This window comes from Euleptes europaea, chromosome 6 (genome assembly GCF_029931775.1).
Source record: "Euleptes europaea isolate rEulEur1 chromosome 6, rEulEur1.hap1, whole genome shotgun sequence".
Taxonomy (NCBI): Eukaryota; Metazoa; Chordata; class Lepidosauria; order Squamata; family Sphaerodactylidae; genus Euleptes; species Euleptes europaea.
This window is the reverse complement of record NC_079317.1, coordinates 103243712-103264057: the sequence shown is the minus strand read 5'-3', so window position 1 is coordinate 103264057 and position 20346 is coordinate 103243712. Positions and strand designations below refer to the sequence as shown.

At 44.7% G+C, this 20346-nt stretch overlaps 2 protein-coding genes across 2 annotated transcripts in view; one reads left to right on the top strand and one right to left on the bottom strand.

The window, feature by feature from the left end:
* The window catches only part of SELENOH (selenoprotein H), a 416044-nt gene that overhangs the window by 56694 nt on the left and 339004 nt on the right, over window positions 1-20346 (top strand). The window lies entirely within an intron of this gene.
* SLC43A1 (solute carrier family 43 member 1) lies at window positions 1784-19086 on the bottom strand. The gene is made up of 15 exons (XM_056850829.1): window positions 18973-19086; window positions 15935-16112; window positions 14971-15154; window positions 14632-14687; window positions 14107-14183; window positions 8721-8813; window positions 8096-8229; window positions 6929-7110; window positions 5966-6118; window positions 5701-5736; window positions 4498-4636; window positions 4229-4370; window positions 4016-4089; window positions 2871-2994; window positions 1784-2167 (listed from the first exon to the last, which is right to left on the bottom strand). Exons 2-15 carry the CDS (start codon window positions 16086-16088, stop codon window positions 1973-1975), a joined length of 1743 nt encoding a protein of 580 aa, XP_056706807.1. The 5' UTR covers window positions 16089-16112; window positions 18973-19086; the 3' UTR covers window positions 1784-1972.

Here is a 20346-nt window from a genome sequence, read left to right as displayed (position 1 = left end):
AAGAGCCTCGGGTTATACTGGGCCCAACATTATTGCTGGAGAAGCAAGTTAATGCAGTTGCAAACAAGGCTTTCTTCCAACTCAGCCTAGTCTGAAAAACGGCCCCTAACCTTGATGTGGCTGATCTGGCCACCCGGATCCATGCCACAATGTCATTGAGGCTAGACTATTGTAAATTCACTGTGTATTGGTCTCCCCTCAAAATCAATTCAGAAACTCCAGCTGGTGCAGAATGCTAGTTTGGCTATTATTGGGAGCTAGATGGCGAATGTGTATTACTTCTATTCTACAGTCACCCCACTGCCTGCCCATCAGTTACCGGGCTCAATTTAAAGTATTGACTATCACATAAAAAACCATTTTTGGCCTTGGACCCTCATATTTGCAAGACCATCTCTCCCCCTATGCTTTGCCACAACAGCTTCACGAATCTGAGCAAGGCTGTCTACAGGTGCCAATCTACAAATGGGCAAAATCATCAACTACCTGTACATGTGGCTTCTCTGTTGTGGTCCCCACCTGGTGGAACGGTCAGCCACTCTCCTGGCTTTCCTCAAACAATGCAAAACTGAATTACTCAAGAGGGCTTTTCTATGCAGGCAATAGGGTAGCACCTTTACAAAAGGTGTCACAAAGTTACTTGGATAAGTTATTGGGGGACTATGGTCTGTAATACTGTGTATAGTTTGCTGTGGGTTTGCTGCCATTGTGTAATTTTGCATCATTTAATGCATCCTGTTAACACTTATGCTTTGCTTCACTTCTGTTTTTCAGACTTCTGGTTGGATTTACAATCCAAATCTTATTTTATTGTTAGTGAATGTCCCATCTTGTTGATTGTATTGACTCACTCTGTGTAATCCATCTTGAGTCCCAGTGAGAAAGGCGGACTATAAATAATGTAAAAATAAATCAGTAAGTAAGTAAACTGTCTTGGGGACAGTTTCCAGTGGAAAGACAGCATATAAATATATGTCAGTCATTTCTTTGGGGGCAGGCCACATAGTGTAATAGCTAATTCAGTTCTAGCAAGCAAATGCATTGCCATTATGCAAGGACAAAATCCAAGGAAGATCATTCAAAATGGACAGTCTGTTTTCCCCTACACATCAGATTGGATTAAAACCTGCCAGTCTGGTTTTTTTTAGATTTGTCACTAGCAGCTCCTAGCATAATTTTTGCTTAGCATAATTTTTGCTTAGACAGAAGTCCAAGCCTGCGAAAAAATACATAGCAACTAAGAAGCTGTCAGGGCTTCATCTTTGTAAGGCTATTTCTGAGGAGACAGTTTTATAAAAAGAAGCTTAGAAAAAGGAGACGGGAAGGCTGGACTTTCAGAGTTACCATTTAAACAATGTCCTAATATCACATCACATCCAGTTTTTCAATCAGCTGCCAGAATACAAGGAAGTGGACGGAATATGTTTGACTCACTAGGGTCAGCTGATAGAAAACATTTCATTTGGAGTTCTCTGTGTTTAGCTCATTCCCTGGCTTTAGCTGCAATGATAGAGAGGAGGGAAGCAACAAGGGTAGCCTGCTCACCTCAGCCTAACAACACTGGACACTGAGGCTGTGATTGGAAAGTCCTGTTTAAGTACTATGAGCTAGATGCAGACACCATGATCTGACACCTCTTTACAAGAAGACCTTTTGAGAAACTACGCATATTCTAGGTTTCTGATGCTCATTGTCTGATGTCCTAATCACCTATTTAAAAGTCGTAAAGCTGTTTAAAATACTCTGCAAAAAATAGAGTTCTCTTTCTCTTTATATATAAACCATAGATAGATATAAATATAGATATGCATTTGTTGAGAATTAAAAGCACCTTGGTTATTTTCATAGTTCCAAATATAAAATTCTCACAGTATATTCCCCTCCCCTCAGTAATAGCATCTCACACCATCTGCTAGGCACTTGGATTCAGCTCTCCGTAACCCACAAGTTCTCCACCTTCCCTGAGTCTGGCTTATGCAGTGGTAGAATTGCTGCTCAACAAGCCATTGGCAGCTGCACCATCCGGGAGTTTCATTGATGTACCATTCGCCTGATCTGGAGTCCCTTCTTTCGTAGTTTCATCCCGGAGAATCTTGTGGCGGAAGTAGTAGAGGTAGCAGGGGAGCAGGAAGCCCGCAACAGAGAAGATGAGAAGGGCGAGGTTCACCTAGGGAGAACCCAGGGAGGGTCAGTATTCTGACTTCATATCCAATAATGCTGATGTAGGGTAGACATTGTGTTTGATATAGGTTAAACACTGTGGCTGGAAATACCACCTCTGGCCCTGCCCCCTTGAAGTGGAAGACCATGTCTGTATGAACAAAAGTCCCACCTGCAAAATAGGAACAAATTTCACCCCCACAAGATTCCAGAAGCATTGAATTTGTGTGAATACTGACATGCCTTATCTAAAAACCAGTTTATTCTTCATTATGGACCATCTTTTTTTAACACAATTATGAGAGTCAAACAAAGGAGGATGCTATCCTGAGTTTGTGGTAACAGAAGCTTCCTACAATTATCGACAGGGGAAAATATTAACCTAAACCCTAAAATTACTAATGGATGAAAGGAGATAAGAATAAGTTAGAAGGATATAGCTTGATATCTCTATGTGTATGTACTTATCCCCTCATACACTTTATGGATGCTCTTTGTCTCACTATACTGCACTAACATGCAACAGAAAGTGACGACAAACTGGTTGCAGTGGAGGGCTACTGGTCAGCACCCATAACACTACCCAAGGTCGTTCTCTCTTCCAGCCCCTACACTGCAAAACAGTTTTGCAACCCTTCAATAGCATGAGGCTTATTGTCTCCAGCATTGTTTCCCAAGGAATAGTCAACTTCCTGCAGACCACAACTCACCCAAAAGGGATCCCCATGTAGTGGTCCCACCATTGCCATGAAGAGTGGCTGTTGAAGGAGAGCAAATACAGCACTAATCGTTGATTGCAAACCAGTCAATGTCCCAAAGTGATTGGATGGATACCTGTCAGCCATAAATAATGCACAAAGGGTAAGACTCAACATGGGAAGCACTACAGTTGCTAACCTCAATCCTCCCCTATCCCTAACAAACATGCAGCTTCCAGATAGAAAATGGATATTGTTCATTTTTGTAACGTATTTTGGGAAATGAAAATGAATCAGTTCTAAAGATATCAACTCTATCGACTTTGTTAAGAATTTAAAACCCTCAACAAATGAAGCACATAAGCAGATTTTTGAAAAACCAATGAAAAGAGCATGTCAATGAAAAATGTAAGAAAGAAACCAATAACAGCTTTTATTGAAAACTGTTGGCATAGAATACCAACTGTGCCATCCAACACAGATTTACACCGCTCTAAGTCCATTGAAGTCAATGGGCTTGGAAGGGTGTAACTTTCTTCTTAGGGCAGCACTAAAAACTGTACAAATTCTTTATTTCTTTCAATAACAAAAGAACGTTGAGTTGTCTCTCCAACACTGTTAATTTGGCCTGCTCCCCCACCCCCAAATGCTAAGTAAGATTAGCTGCCATGGAGAAAAATAACGGAGATAAATGGGCAACAGCTCCTCCTTCCTTGTCTGATTTAAATCCTCTTCAGCTTTTGTTGTGTCACTACAGCCAGTCTTAACGTGCTCAGAGGAATGCATGCCATCATATCTCTCACAAACATACACTGTTCTGTCCCCCAACACCACCAGCTCGCTCACTATCTTGATATCCAACTACAGAAACAAGTCTGCTATGAGGAGTGAAAAAGAAGGGCACTCTTCTTTGGCCCTTCTCCTCCCACTTACAACTCGCCTACAGACCTTTGTGAGGAAGAACTGCAACCAAGCCAAAACCAGGGTAAGTCTAAAGTAAAGCAGCTCAGGGATTAGATGGAAAGTGGATCTTATCTGACCACTGGGCCTGATCTTCCCCTATCTTTGTAGCACATTAAGGAACATAGTGTAGACCATAGCACCTGCTTTCCCTCTCAAGGGTCATAGAGAAAGTTCCACACAGCAGCATAACTCACACAGCAGCATAAAGGCCTCCACAGGCAGAATGGAAAAAGCCACGCACCATGGTGTGAAAGATGAAGGTCACATACTGTGGAAAAAGAGGGGAGGGGAAGAGAAAAGCAAACATGGCTCATTCAATGAAGAGCAGGGCCAGGATACTAGGAGGGCCTGAAACTAATGCTAGAGAAGGGAGACAATATGTGAATGAGTGGCAGGACAGAAGTTACCTGTAGAGGGAGGCTGTTGATCAGGCAAGTGATACCAAACCCCACTAGCAGCAGATTGGTGATGACAAAGGCCCGGATAGCATTGGTGAGCTTCTGAATCTTACGGTAGCGAACTTTGGGAGGTTTTCCTTTCACCACATTTCTAATAAGAAAAAGATACAGTCAGCCCCAGGGGGCATGCCAGGATCTACATACTAGTACTCATGCTAGTCTCTCTGTGTGTGCACACACAAACTGCTTTTCAAATTTGGAGATCATGACATTTTCACCTAGTTTTTTCGGCGGCATCCATATTTCTTGGTCCATCTACGCAGTCCTTTATATGCCAGTCCATCACATAACCAATCAAAGGGCAGGTGAGAAGGCATAGCAGCTGCATGACACCAAAGATGGATGAGTAGAAGCTGACTGTCCAGCAAAGAGAGAAGGAAGGAGACAATTACTTGAAGGCCTGTGATAAGAGGTTCATCCCTGCAGGTAATCAGGACTAGGCCCACCCACCTAAACCACTTAGGACATGTTACTGAAGTGATAAAGTAGCATACAAGCTTGGTTGAATCAACACAAGTGTCCCATCTAGAAACTCAAGTGCTTTGAACTCCTTGGAGGTGGGGTGGGGTTTTTTTTTTTAACTGAACATTATGTGCTTGGGACTCCCCTACATATGTTGTAGTGTATGCCAGATGGAAAGAATTTACTACTTGCCAGGGGGAAATTCTTTCTGCTTGCCCACATAACATCAGCTGGTGTCACCACAATGTCACCTTTTTACCTTTGTTCCTGTTTTGTTCAACTGCTCTCATCTAGTCTGGCTGGACCCAGCCTGCTTCCATTTTCCTCAGCTGATGAACGAGCAGACCCAGATCAACTTTTCAATCTCCCAACCATACCAACAACTCGCAAAGCACAGGAAACCAGATATCCATTCTACAAGAGGAAACTTATCCTTTTGTTTCCAAGCTCTCCACAATGCATGGAGGCTCCTCTTTGGAGTCATGTTGTTGTGACAATAGGATTCCACCCCTTCACTGCACAAATCTTGCCATTGTGGAAAATCTCTACTTCACCCTTTATGTTTCCCTGAGTACCTTTCAAGATAATTTTCTCTAGCCCCCAGTATCACAAAGTAGGGTGCTGTACCCCAAGCAAAGCTTAGTGGAGAGATGGGAATAGACAGGTTAGAGGGAGGTTGTAGCTGTCTGGTCTTTTTTGAAGCACCACAGAAGACTATAGATTTACCAAGCAACAGCCACATGTTGGCACAAAGTGTGAGAGTTGGCCAAGATGAATTTCTACCGTTTGGTAGAAAAATTGACTTCTAAGGTACTGGGGACTCCCTTTTCAAAGTTCTGTTTTCTAGGTCATGGACATTTCCCAAATCAAATCCCTGGTGGGCAGAAAGCTGCATCTGAGGTCACTTTACCAAGGTACATTGCATTTATAGTTTGACAGTTCTGAGGCAGGGTTCCTACCTGTTTGTTCGGCTTCGTTCCTCAGGTCTGCTGATACTGGAATTCACAAGGGGGAAAAGGAAGAAAGTAGTAACAGACTGCATCACAGTAATTAGAGTGGGGCCTTTGAAAAGCCTTCAGTCTCTGGCAGCCCCACATATTTTCTGTCTAGGTAAATGTTTCCCAGTCTCCTGTGCCATATATTCTCCCCTTGCCCCTTTTTCTCTTGCACTGCCCATTGCCCCTTGGCTGGCTGACCATCTCACCCCTGCCACACAGTCCTCACCATGCTCCTTGCCACTTGTCACCTGGAACTCCAGCATCTTGTTCATTGCTGCCATGTAGAAGATGATGCGCAGCTGGGTCATGCCCATTGTAATCAGACTCCACAGAAAGATGGGAGAGCAGACGCTACGGCGGAAGGGGATGGATCCTGCAGCTGGGAGTAGGAGGATACGGACAGCTGCTATCACACCATGGCACAGTAGCCAAAAGGGCCTTTTGTGTGTAATGTTCCCTAGGCTTTGTGCTGTCCCACAACGCTGGTGGGAAAGATTAATCCTAGCACTGCACCTTGGATTCCCAGTTCTCAAAGCAGAGCAATTATTTCAGCTCAAAAGCCAAAAATTCAAGAGTTTGTACCGGCTCTGGATTAAGGGGCAGGGTTGAATTGATAGAAAGGGATTTCTGGTATACAGTATTCATATATTCTGTCTTTAACAAAACAAGGGAATTGAATAAGGATGGGCTAGAACAGCTACTTGATTAATAATGAGCTCCAACACTATTTCTGCCATGAAATGTATGTCCTTTCGTATCAATTGGCCTCCTATTCACCAATAAGGTCAGAAAAAGCCTTGCCACACCCTAGAATGCAAAAAGAAGGCCTGTTTTCCTTCCAGCTGTGGGACTGATGCCAAAAGGTGCAGGCACTCCCTCCTGTCAACAGATGGTGCTGGACGTCAGGGCATGCTCTCAGCTACGGTAAGCCACTGCCTGCATGGAAACCTGACTGATGCAACAGGCCTGGGGCCTTACAAGAAAACAGCTGCCAGGGCCACAGATCAGTACGCAATCCATCAGTTACAGCAGTCACCACTCAGGAAACCTTGCACCTGACAGGAAAAAAGCTCATCCTTGCAAAGGGCAAATGTGAGCTCTAACTGAAGACGTTCAAGAGTAGGGAACTCTCTCCACTCATTCAGCTGGACTGAGCTGTGGTTATGGCAGTACAGTTAGGGCCACTCACACTGGGAAGACTCTGTGGCCTCATTGTGGAGATCCTGAATGGACGGGTACTGCTCCTCCTTGCTCCCATTCAGATGCGGAGCTTTCTGGCTCAACCGCTGTCCCACAACCATCACGTGCATGTAGAATCGGTCACCTGTGACTCGGTGATCAAGGGCTAGACTGCTCAGTTTTATCTTCTTCCTGCCTCAGAAATATTGAGAGATTACACAGGAGTTATACCATCATTCTGGTTGAATTAAAATACCTGCTTAGGGTAAGAGTTTTGCCACAACAGCAGGGGAACAATTCTCCTAACTAAAGCCACCTTGGTGAGGGCACTTCCAGTGCTTAGGAAGAGAAGAGGTGAAGGAAAGTTGACAAAGTCTGAGGGGCTGTGCAGTGCAATGGGACATACAGGAGCTGAGCCCCATGGGCCCGGGGCCAAATGTAACCTATGTAAGGGTGAGAAACATCAGCTTGTTGAGATTTGAGCCTCAAAGTCCATGGACTATTCAAGAAGGACAGACATTCCAGGTGTATGAGATGTGGTTTGAATACACATTCTCTGCTCTGAGGACAAAATGCCTCAAAAGGCAGTGAACATGTGTTCAAAACACCTTCACCAGACTGTCTTCACCACACCACCAATGAATACTTAATAGACTGGAGTAAAACAGGTGCAGTAAGCCACAATGTGACTTTCAAGATCCGCTAGTAAGCAGTTGTAGAACAAGTCTTCCCAATATATTGCCATGTCTGTTCAATATATATGAACAGACATGGCAAGCTTGCTGTGAGCTGACATTCACAGATTGTTCCTGCTGGCACCACCTGAATAGACATGGGAAAAAACTCTCACTGAGAGGTATGGAGGGCACTGGAAATTGTATACTTCAGTTCACAGTCAGTAATTGCTCACAGTCACCATATGGGTATATGAAGAACGCTTTGTATGAGTGTGCACACCATCTTAATATTCACTCAACGTACCAGAGGAAAGATGGCCAGCAGTGAAGGACAGAAAACCCAATATGAGCCCTTCTGCCACAGTACTTCTTCCATAATTAGTACCTCTTCCATTTGTTCATGAACGTGGCAGAAACTGTACCTAGAATATCCACACTACCACCACTCTCGACCTTTCTATCTACTTGACAGCACTGAAGTGCCACATGCTCTTACTCACATATAGTTAGCTTCTTCAGGAGCTGGGAAGGACTCCTTGGGCCAGTTGATCAAGCAGTTGAGGAAGAGGAGACAAGCCAGACTTGACCAGACAAGCATGATGGTGATAAAGGAAACTCCAATGTCATAGATAAGCTGAGAGCAAGAAACCCAGAGAGAAATAAACAGGTGGGAAAGTAGAGAAGACCTTGTGTGTCTGTCCACTAAAGCAGCAAGGAAATATAAGTGATTAAAGCAAGGAGTGAATTCCCTCATCCTCATGTAAAAACATTCATTCTGTGCAAGCACCAAAGAATACGGCACCTCATCACAGGAGGTTATATATCTTGCTCCTTCACAGGAGTTCTGGAAATTGTGAAGGATAAGCACAAATCACTCAAGCTTCCTCCCATACTTTGGAAGAATGTCCAAAGCCATCACTCCTTGGACAGCAATAATGCCTTCTAGATTTTACCCTGCCCTCACTCTATAAAGTCCCTCCAAATCAATCATACGTGTGGCATTTCACCTTGGAAAAAGCATACGTATACATACACCATGAGGTTTTCAGTAATATGGCATATCCCATGCCAGGCAATTGGGATGATTTATGATTTATGCTTATTTATCACCCTCTAGCTACATACCTTGACACCAGGAAAGGTAACAGCAGATGAAGCATATGACCCAATCATGAGTGCCATGAAGGTTGAACGCAGATTCCCAAACATGTTGGGCAGCTGAAAAAATGCAACATGAAAGCCATTAGCAGAAAATTGTTTTCTAAATAAATAAATGCCCCATACCCACCCTTTTCAGGTAGCTCTTTAGGATTCCCATAGGGCACTTATTTTTACACAATCACTCTGTCTAATAGTAAAGTGGATGGTCCTTGTGTGGATGATGAAAGCTGCAAAACTGGGCCACCCACAGACAAAGTAGGGGGTCTTCACCTACTCAGGGACTCTCCAGGTATGTAGAAAAATATGACCTTGTAAACTGACCAACAGGAGGAAAAGCCCACAATAAGAACATAAGAAGAGCCCAGCAGGATCAGACTAGGGGTCCATCTAATCCAAGGATGTCAAACATACCGCCTGGGGGCTGGATCCAGCCCCTTGAGAGCTCTTATCCGGCCCCCAAGGCAGCCAAGGCCACCCCCCCCCATGACCTGGTCCAACCAAGTGACATTTATGTCATATCCAGTCTTCATAACAAATGAGTTAGACACCCCTGAAACAAAGCAGCCAACCGGGTGCCTTGGAGGGCCAACAAACAGGGCACAGAGGCCAAGGCCTTCCCCTGATGTTGCCAATTAACACTGGTATTCAGAGGTTTGCTGCCACTGAAAAGAGAGGATCCCTTTAGTCACCATGGCTAGCAGCCATTGATGGCCTATGGATGGAACAAAAACAGCTCAAGTGTCAGTTAAAGGGGTGTGTGGAAAACCCAGCCTGGTTAAGCCCATGAGAATCATGGAGATGCAAATTTGGAGGGCTTGGATGGGATTTCCAAGTTGTCCCCTCTACATGACCTCCCAGCTTCTTACTTACTCAGAAAATGCACAGTTCCTTGAACTGCCCCTTATCAAAGCTCCACAAGTCATAAAGGAAATCAGATTCCAAATCCTAAAAAGCTAGAACCTTCCTTATTTTAAAATTCTTATTCAAATCCCTTTCTTTCCTCCCATTCTGCATTCTCCTTTGCCAACTGAAGGGCTATATTCAACATAACCTATTATGGATTAATCATCCAATATGCTTTAACAAACCTGTACTAAGAGCACCTAAAAACTGGATTTTATTTCTCTCTTCTATTGTATGTGCATGTGCATACATACGCACGCATGCGTGAGCAGAAGATTTATTCCAGATGTATTACTTCTTCATAAAAAGGATATTATTTTTTGCAACATGGAAGTAGACATTATTACCTCTTAAAGTCAGCAGATCAAGCCACTATTAAAGACACAAGAGCAGGTAAGGACACCAAAAATTGACCTACTTATCGAGACAGAAGCTCAGATATTGTAAAAAGTCTGGATTATCAGACATATCTGTGGCAGAGGGAGGGGATTTATTTAATTTATACCCCACCCTCCCCAAACAAAGGCCAGGCTCAGAGCGGCTCCTCTGGCCTCAATTCTGTACTATTCCAGAATTGGCTGATTCCAGGACTTCATGTATACAGGATAAAGAAATAACAGCTGTGACTCTTACTCAGAGGTAAACCGCAATGTGTATCAATGAGATACACTTCCCAATAAATGGGTTTGGATTTAGTTTGAACATGTCTAATTCCCCACTCCTTTTCTCTTTGGAACAGCACTGTGATATGGCCCTGGGCATGCCCTTTGGTTTGGTACACAAATGCGTGGAAGGTGCCACGCTCCTCTGCCACGCTCCTGAATCCATGCCCTTGCCTAGGGCATGGGAGGAGAAGGTGTGGCATTCAGCTCTGCCTTCTAGTTGGCTACCACCTTTTTTGACTCGTGTGTATGTACTCAGTGAGAATTATACCTTCTTGTGCCAAAAGTCAGTGTGATCTAGTTGGGAAGTAAACATCACTACACATGCGTCAGGGGACAAACTGGAAATGAGAAGCACCTTCCCCCCTCATCAGAATTATGCAGTGGGGCACGAAGTCCCCAAACAGAGGAGCAAGGTCAGAGCCAGGGGGCAGTCCCCAGTCAGATCTCCCCAAGATAAGCTTCATCACATTTCTTTTTGCCAGCATGGATCAGTTTGACATGACCAGAACCAACGGAGAAAGCAGCACTGCTCTTCCTGCCAATGCCCCAGTCAGAGCATGCACCCTGCCACACAGGCTTTGCTAGCATTGCAGAGATCAGAAACAGAGTAGAACTGGGCTCCCATGCCTTTGATCATAGAGTTGGAAGGGACCACCAGGGTCATCTAATCCAACCCCTGCTCAACTCAGAAAATTCACAACTACCTCCCCCCCACAGCCCCAGTGACCCCTACTCCATGCCCAGAAGATGGGGGGAAAACCCTTCAGGATCCCTGGTTGATCTGGCCTGGAAGAAAATTGCTTCCTGATCCCAAGTGGCGACCAGCATTACCCTGGACATGTAAGAAGGGGCCACGAGAGCCAGACACTAATGCAATCCTTCCTGCCCTCCCTCTCATGATCTGCCTAACTTCACAGAATCAGCATTACTGATAGATGGCCATCTAACCTCTGGTTAAAAACCTCCACAGAAGGAGAGCCCACTTCCCACCTCCCCGAAAGCTCGTTCCACTGAGGAACCGCTAAGCATCATGTAGAAAAGGGAATTTCAACTTGCTCAGCTCTTCTCAGCCCCAAACAACAAAATGCATCTGCCAAAACACTTCTACAGCCCATGGTTCTGTTCTCAGATCACAGACCTCACTGGAACCTCTCAGGGTCAAAGCAGACAAAGCACAGAAGAGCCTTGACTAGATCTCCAACTTGACCAACTTTTAAAAGCAGCTTTGAACTAGATCAAGAGCATGGTATCTGGGTGGTGGCCTGTCGAAAATGTATGGGGATGGGTGATTTCTTCACAACAGCACAAATAGGGTTGTGGGGTTGAGATGTACCTCCAGAGAGCAGTGTAGGGAAAGGGCTTGACAGCTCTCCCTCTCGTGTGCCATGGTCTTGATTCAAGCCCTTCTGACACCACTATTTTAAAAACAAATTTAAAGACAGAGAAGATGCACAGTGCAGTTACTCCAGTCTAAACCAGTAGTAACACTGCACTGGATTACACTGCCAATTCACAGATCTGCGAAGTCTTGTTTACTTTGGCTTTCACACAACAGGAAAAAAAAAGACAGGCACCTTCAGCATGTGCACAGTACACATGCCAGTACAAAAATATGCCCCTAAGCCCAAACATGTGTGCACACTCAAGTATTCCAATGCCAAAGGAGGACATTACATATGTTACACACATACATACACATTAACCTTGGAAGGAAGACTCACATATGAAGCTGAATTCTACCACACTCCTGCACACCAATTTAAACTGCTACACTTTACAAGACCAGACTGATTTCATACTTATTTTATTCATTTAAAATATTGATACCTTACACTCTCAGCTAGATTAGTTACTGAAACAGCTTACCATCTAATGAAAACAATAAAACACATATAAATTTACAGCAGTTAGAAGGCCAGCAATAAAACAATAAGCAGCAGCATTAAAATGTTTAAAAGGAGCAACGGCAGCAAGAATGAGTATGAAAAACAATACAAGAAGCAGGATCCTGAGGGGGCAGATTATGTGATTATTGAGATTTTAATGGGTGTAATACTTTATTAGCCACCCTGGGTTTTCTGGTCCACAGGCGCATTATAAATGTTCAAAAAATCTAACTAAATAAATACAAAGAATGGAACCCCACGCATTATGGCACTACTGTGGATAAAAGTTCGATTCAAAGCATGGAACCTCATAGTGTTTTCTATGGAGACAACAAACTCCATCAACACACTGCTCCATAAAATGTCCCACGATACATGATGTGCCATGATACAAAAATGTAGAACTGAGACACAGATCAATCTGCACGATTTATACAGGCAGGTTGCAAAAAATCTACTGTTGATGCACAAATCACATCCATGCTGGCAGATTACACTGTAAAGAGAATGAACACAGCACTTAATGGCACAGATTAAGGCATGGATCTTTCCCCCACCCCAATTTTTTACTTGGAACCATAATGGAAGAATGCTTTCCAAAGTTTACCCACACATGAAGCTGCCTTATACTGAAACTTATATTGCTCCATCAAGGTGAGTATTTACTCCAACAGGCAGTGGCTCTCTAGGGCCTTAGGTACCGGTCTTTCCTATCTCCTACTACCTGATCATTTTTTTAACTGCAGATGCAAGGGATTGAACCTATGACTTTCTACATGCCAAACAGATGCTCTGCCAATGAGCCACAGCCCCTCCAAGAAATACTCTGAATCAATAACTTTAGCAAGCTGTATTTTCCGCCAAACTAAGCAGCTTGATTCCCACAACCAAAGATTCAAGACTCTTCCAGATCCCTGAAAAATGGCCCCTCAATCCCCTGCAAGTTTTCCCTAAAGGAAATAAAAGCAGCTTGGTTGAGGTGGACCCTTTTTCTGCTGAAAAGTGCTCCAAGGCAAAGAAGCTGTTCTTCTCCCACACTGTCTTTTCTGCTTTAAACCCTTTAAATGAACTTTTAAAATGCTTTAAAAGGGATCATGGAATGGCATACAACACATAATTCCACTATAAGATTTCATCAAGCTTTGCCCATGCTTTTTAAAGACTATTTTTGCACAGGGAACTGAGATTTAGTGGTTTTCCAGGATCCTGCATTCTGAACCCAAAAGCAACCCCCACGCATACAGAGCACATACCCACACACACAAAGCCCTGTATAAAGAATGGTAGCTAAGCTCAAAGAAAAACAATTATATAGTGGACGCAGCTGGAAAAGAGGCAGTCTCCCAATGCTCCAGGTACCCAATCCAAAAAGTTATTATCTCAAGCTCCCAGCAATTATGAAAGGACTTCCAGCAAAACCAAATAAATAAGAACTAGTCCAGGCACTAGGGTAGAAAACGCACAGCAATGCTTAGTAACTAAGGTCAATGGCAAGTCAATAGGGAGTGAACTACAGTTATTCTCTACGGCCCTATCTCAAGAACCCCTGAAGCCTCACACACCCTTGACAAACTTTTTTTGCACTGAGTAGATAAGCAGTCCGTCATCAGGGGTAGGCGATGCCCGTGGCTTGCTCATGAGCCAATCACCATTTGCTTCCCTGTTCCTGAGACCTGCTGAAATTTCCCTTCAACATGACAGTTAAAGGAAGATGGAAACCTGCCCCCTCTTTTGCACCCAGATACTTCAGGAGGGGTAATTAAGGCCTCGACTGTCACCTTGTTAAGCAAGAAATATTCTGTGTTTTGTACCTTGGACATGTTTAATCACCTCCCCTGGCTACGCAGAGAGATACACTTCCCATCGCTTTTCACCATGAAAGGTCCCCATACTTACCGTTAGGGAGGTGAATGTCAGGCAGATCCCACCAAAGCCGTTCAGGGAAAGGCCAAGAAAAATCAGCGGGGAAAGAACTGGGAAGGCAGAACAGAAAGACAACATGAAGAGATGAAGGGCGGCAGCAAAGAAAGGGGTGGGTGGGATTGTGATAAGACTGGCATGGAGGAAACAGAGGAGAGCCTCATGCTAGATAGAGCAGATTAAACCTAAGGTTGCCAGTTTGCAGTTTGGAAAACTATTCCATCCCTTTAACATCTCCACAGCCCTGATGGAGAATGCAGCCATGACTTCATGAGTCCTGCGCCTTTGAAAGTCCCACTGCTCATGCAGAGCCATGTCTGTTGTGGAGAAGCACAAGAATTCTGAGTGGGTGGGCAATAGGACCTGGGGAGATGATGGGGGGAGTGACACTTGATTCCTCCTCTGCAGTTGCAAGGCTGTTAACAGAGATGTGTGGGTGGGGGGGGGGGGTGGATTCCTTCTGGTAATTCCTGTTAAACCCAATGTGAACTACCTTCTCACCTGGTGGGTTGTAAGCAGCCAGAGCCATGAGAGCACAGGAAACAGCAAAACTGGCACTGTAGAGAAAGCAACAGATACATCAGAGCAATGTTGGGCTCAGTCGTGTTCTCAAACAGGCATCCCAAAACCATTCTGGGAAATAATTCCCCACATATTTCACTCACTTCCTATCTCCGACACACAATCCACTGTCAGCTTCCCCTTTGCTGATCCAGTGGTCCACATTCCACCCAAGAATTCATTCTAGAACAATTTCATTGCCTTCAGCCCAGGACCCCAGCAACACTTTCACCTCCCTGGATATCCCAAGTCATGTTTGTCCCAGTTTCTATCTCATACCTGCCGACCAGGCGGAGTGGCCTAGGGCCAAATCGGTCCATCAATATCCCAAGAGGCAAGGTGGCAGCACTCAGTAAAAAGGAACCAATGGTGAAGCCCAGGTTGAGCATTTCCTCCTGTTCCACACAGCTTGGGTGAAAGTAAGGCGAGTCAGCCGTGACGGAGTCATTGGTGCCGTTCTCACCTGAAGTGAATGAGGCTAACAGGGTCAGCTTTCCCTCTCCAGCACAGACCCCACTTTCACACCCACCTTGTCCTACTGCAGCAAAACTGCTTTCTGCACAGAAGGGAACACCTTCATGTAATAACTGCTTGAAACAGTACCCATGCTGAACTGATAGAGGTACTGCACCATTTTGAAGCAGTCATTGAAACCCCAGTGCTGCCTTATCTAGTAGAGCTGAATGTCAGTCCCACCAAGGCTGAAAACTGAGGTGCCCATTTGCTGTTGATCTCTTGCTGCCTTGTGTCAGCAACACCATTTCTACTTAGTGATGCTTATGTGACTCAGGGCTGTGGCTCAGTGGTAGAGCATCTGCTTGGCATGCAGAAGGTCCCAGGTTCAAACCCCAGCATCTCCAGTTAAAGGGACTAGGCAAGTAGGTGATGTGAAAGACCTCTGCCTAAGACCCTGGAGAGCCGCTGCTGGTCTGAGCACACAAGACTGAGTTTGATGAACCAAGGGTCTGATTAAGGCAGCTTCATGTGTTCATGTGGCTTATTCATAACTCCCACCAAGTCCCCTTCCCCAAACAAGTTTGACTGGTTTTAAAGACGTGAGAAATGGACAATCCCAGTTCGACCTGTGTACTCAGCAGAACAGAAGCACAGAAGGGGCTTTGCTGAACTTTCTGGGTCTGCTTGGCAGGCTTCCATCTGCAACTCACCCCACCCTTTGCCTGGTCTCCCTTACTTTCATATTTTGACTTAGCCCTGCTTGCAAAGTTGAGTTTTCCATCCTCACCTATGCATACATATGAGTAGAATCCCTCATGTTTGAGCATGATGAGCAGGGAGCCCCAGCCCAGCAAAACAGCTGAGAAGAAGAGATTTTCCACCACTGCAGTGCAAGCCATCCACCAGCGTCGGCGGTAGGCCTGCTGTAAGGTTGGTGCCATCTTCCCTTTTGCTTGGAGACTGAGCTGAAAGCAGAAAGAACATCCTCATCCCTTTTATTCTGCAGCACCCCGACACTGTCAGAGCACAAAAGGCAAACAACAAAGGGAACAGTTCATGCTTAATGCTCAGCAAAGAGGAGTGCCACTTTCCCACTGATAATTACATGGGGGGCTAGAGACAGTAGCAGTGGGTACAAGGCAAAGTGGCTTCAGATGAAGCAAGAAAAAAAGAAGACTCCAGAAAACCAGACATCAAGAAAACAAAGCATTCTATTCTTCTCAAGATACTAGCGCTATCTCAAGTGCAACATCCTGCCTTTACATAATGCACTGGGCGGAGTTTGCTTTCTATTTTTAAAAATATAAGACTAGGGAATTGCTAATCAAGATGGAATAAGGGAGGGGTACACCACTGGATAGGAGCCCTGTGGCGCAGAGTGGTAAGCTGCAGTACTGCAGTCCAAGCTCTGCTCACGACCTGAGTTCGATCCCGACGGAAGTCGGTTTCAGGTAGCCGGCTCAAGGTTGACTCAGCCTTCCATCCTTTCGAGGTCGGTCAATGAGTACCCAGCTTGCTGGGGGTAAAGGAAAGATGACTGGGGAAGGCACTGGCAAACCACCCCATAAACAAAGTCTGCTTATTAAACGTCGGGATGTGACATCACCCCATGGGTCAGGAATGACCCAGTGCTTGCACAGGGGACCTTTATCTTTTTACACCACTGGATAGGGGGAGCAGACAACCTTCAAAACCACAGTGATGCTTCTGAAACCAGCCATCAGCCAGAGGACCAACAGCTGCTGGCATCTGTGCCCCCACCCATCCTAAAGAGAACTCAGCCACACCACTAGCTGCCAAGTGGCTGCCCAAGTGAGGGAAGGACAGCCTGGTACAACAGTCGCCAGCTAGAAGGCCAAGAGCTGCCAGGAGGTTTAACTCTCTCCCTTCCAGCATGCACACACATCAAAAGTGCCAACCGCTCTCTGGGTCACTACCACAGAACACTGGCTATTTCAGGAGAACCCCACAGTGAGCAAATAACTGTGGTTCTCAAAGAAATGTGAGGTTTAAAGTATTTATGTCAACCATAGGACAGGACAGGTTATAAATCAAATAGAACTATTGCAATAATAAACGATATTTTAGAAATTTTGGGTGCTGGAACAATGTGCTTCCCGATCACAGAAGCATCCCCTTAAAGGAATATATTTGGATTCCCCATACCAGCTGTTATGTACATTGATTTCACAAAAGGCTCTTAAAGCCTGGAATGCTTGGCTTTTCCCTTCTAATATAATTATAGATCAGGTAACAAAGAAAAAAGGCTTATAAATCAGAATTGTAGGAAGAGTGAATGGAGCCCAAGTTTCACAGCAGCAATTAGTGGCTAAAAGTTGAGTACCGGGGAGGGCAGGGTGCTAAGCCCTACAAAGGAGAGACATTCGTTTTTATCCCTGTTGCATCTTCCAGTGTACAGAATGCTTTGCACTTGTAAACAGCCCCACAAGGCAGGCTAGGCTTAGATGTGTTCAAACCTGTCCCACAAGCTTCACAGCTGAGCAAGGACTCAGATACCAACTCTCCATCCACTGGCCAAAGCCTGAGCTTGTAAAAGACAACCTCACTTACATTGACGTGTTTATATGAATGCCTTCCCTTAATCAGAAATATGGATACTGTGGGAATGTTACTAACCTTATAAGGATTCCCTGTGATACGGCTGACTTTGGTCACATATCTACACTTGGTTAATCTGGTCAGGTTTGGGTAACAGAGTGCTAACACTATTCATAATGTTTGGGTTGCAGGATATAAATGAGGTCTGGGCAAGCTTAATCATTTGAATTTTCACCTTAGCATGGCAAACGCCAAAATCTTATTTTCATTTTTATCCCACATTCTCAGCCTAATAGGCTCCCAAAAGCAGAAATCTTTAAGGTCTCAGCTTCAGTTTTCACCAAACAAAAGAGAAGGGAACAATCTAGCCAAAGTTAAGGCTCGTTTAAATTCCCCCAATGATATCAGTACTTACGAGTTCCTCACTTTGTGCTGAGTCATGCTTAAAGTTTTAGCTCAAATAACAGCAGACCAGAACCAGTGGCAAGGGACGGCATGGAGGAGTACCAGTCAAGGCCCGTGACTTGGAAAAGAGTCCGCTGCCAGTTGGAAATGCTGGGACAATCTAGCTCATAGTGGCAGCACAAGAAGCATTTCCGCTGCCAGTTGGAAATGCTGGGACAATCTAGCTCATAGTGTCAACACAAGAAGCAGAGCATAAGAAAGCCACCAGCTGGTCTAAAAGGAGCAGGAAAAAATCTTGCTCTGCTGCCTCCTCCTGTTTCCAGGTCCCATTTACATGCAACATCATGGGGAAATCTGCAGCAAATCTCCAATTCCCTGATAGGAGGCATGATAGAGGGAGCAGAACCAGACTGTTGGGTGCTTGTTTTAGGCTCGCTGACAAGGTTGATGCTAAAATGAGCATGGGGGAGTTGTACTTGATTCCTTGTAGAGTAAACACAATGGGACTGCAAGGTGGTTAGCAGTGCTGAAGGGGCCCCATGGCCACCCCATGCCCAAGGGCCTATAAAAACCTGATGGCAGCTTTGGGTAATGCTGAAGAGACTTTGTTGTGAACCCAGAAGTCCCTGGTTCGTATCTTGCCTCTACTATCAACTCCCTAGATAACTGTAAGAGCCCTCTTTCAGCAAGCACCTGTAACACAGGTTGTGAAGACAGGTTGTGAGTGTGTGGAGGGCTTTGAACACATTAGCATATATGTCATATATACGCTTAAGGATTATTAGTGGTGAAGGAACGGTTGAAAGCAAGAGTGTGACCTAGAAAGGCAGAAACCAGATTAGCCAATCAATGAATCCTCACTTGTAAACACTCCAAATGTTAAGCCAACCTGCTGAGTTTTGAAGGATGTTTTTTTATTGTGAACATTTGGGGTTGACCCTTCTGAAGTTCTTCAGTTTCAGAGTTGACTTGAGCTTTCTAGAATGAAGACGAAGAGGAAGTAAACAACCTGGTAATAAAATTCAGAGATTACATGCAATCCAGAAGCATTTGTAAACAAGCAAAATCTAGGTGGGCAGAAATGCTGATAGCTTCTTAAGACGATGTGTCAACACCACACAATTTAGCATGGAAACTGAAAAAGGAACCTTAAACACAGATGTTGCCTGTGAGATACAATGCCAGAAAGCAGCTGTTCCTTGACACACGCAGGAAGCCATGTTTCATGAATGTGCTCTTGAACACAGAATATGCTATAGAAATTGAGATAAAGCAGGTGCCCAGAAATAAGGCAAGGAAAATGAATGTTCCATTGCTGCCCTAAGACCACCATCTTAAAAGACAGATAGGATAGGGCAGGATAACAATTTATCTGACTCAGGAAAGTCTATTCCTTTGTCTTATCCTCTTATTCTCTCCCTATTTCACCCAGAGGTGTGTGAATTAAGTGTCAAATACCTTATACACTACAGTGATTGATAGACCTAAAAAGAAAGCCAAGTTTCTCATGGAGATTGCAAAAAGCTTGAAAAAGAACTGGGCAATGTTTGCTGAAGGCCAAGAAGGAAGCCAAGATGACCACCCAAGAGAAAGGCCCACTGTACTCTGCACAGTTCCCCAGCCCTCTTCAACACCTGCCCCAATAGATTCCCTGCTGCCTACCAGTGTTTCCCTTGTTTCCTCCCCTCCCCCACTAACAAAACAGTGATCCCCGACATGGTGCCCATTGTGGTTCCTGGTGCCTACACCCTTATTCTTCAAAGCATCTCTTCCCCAAAACAAATGGTCTATCCCAGCTTTCTTCTACCTCATTAGAGCAGGAGGTATTTCAGAACAGCCCAGGAGGAACCACCTATCTCCTTCACAGTAGGATGTTTGGTGTAGAACTATGGTCATTCTGTGACTGGTCCCTACCCCCCTGGCATCCATTTTGTGGTGGCACCCACTACTTGTTCTCAAAATCTCAACAGGCTCAACATGGTTGGGGACCCTTGCAATAGGGTGTATCTGTGTTGCATAGAATAGAGGATTTCTGTAGGGGTCGCTTTTTCACCCCTGCGAATCTGAGCCAAATAATTCTAGGCAACTATACAAGATACAAGAGCCTTGTCCTCTTTTCCATCTCCTATCTGTAAGACATTTGGGAGAGGGGGGAGAGAATGTTAAAACAGTGTTGAAAAATGTGTCCCAAGCCTAGAATTTTGAATCCAGAGGAGCTGAGATTTCTATCCCCAA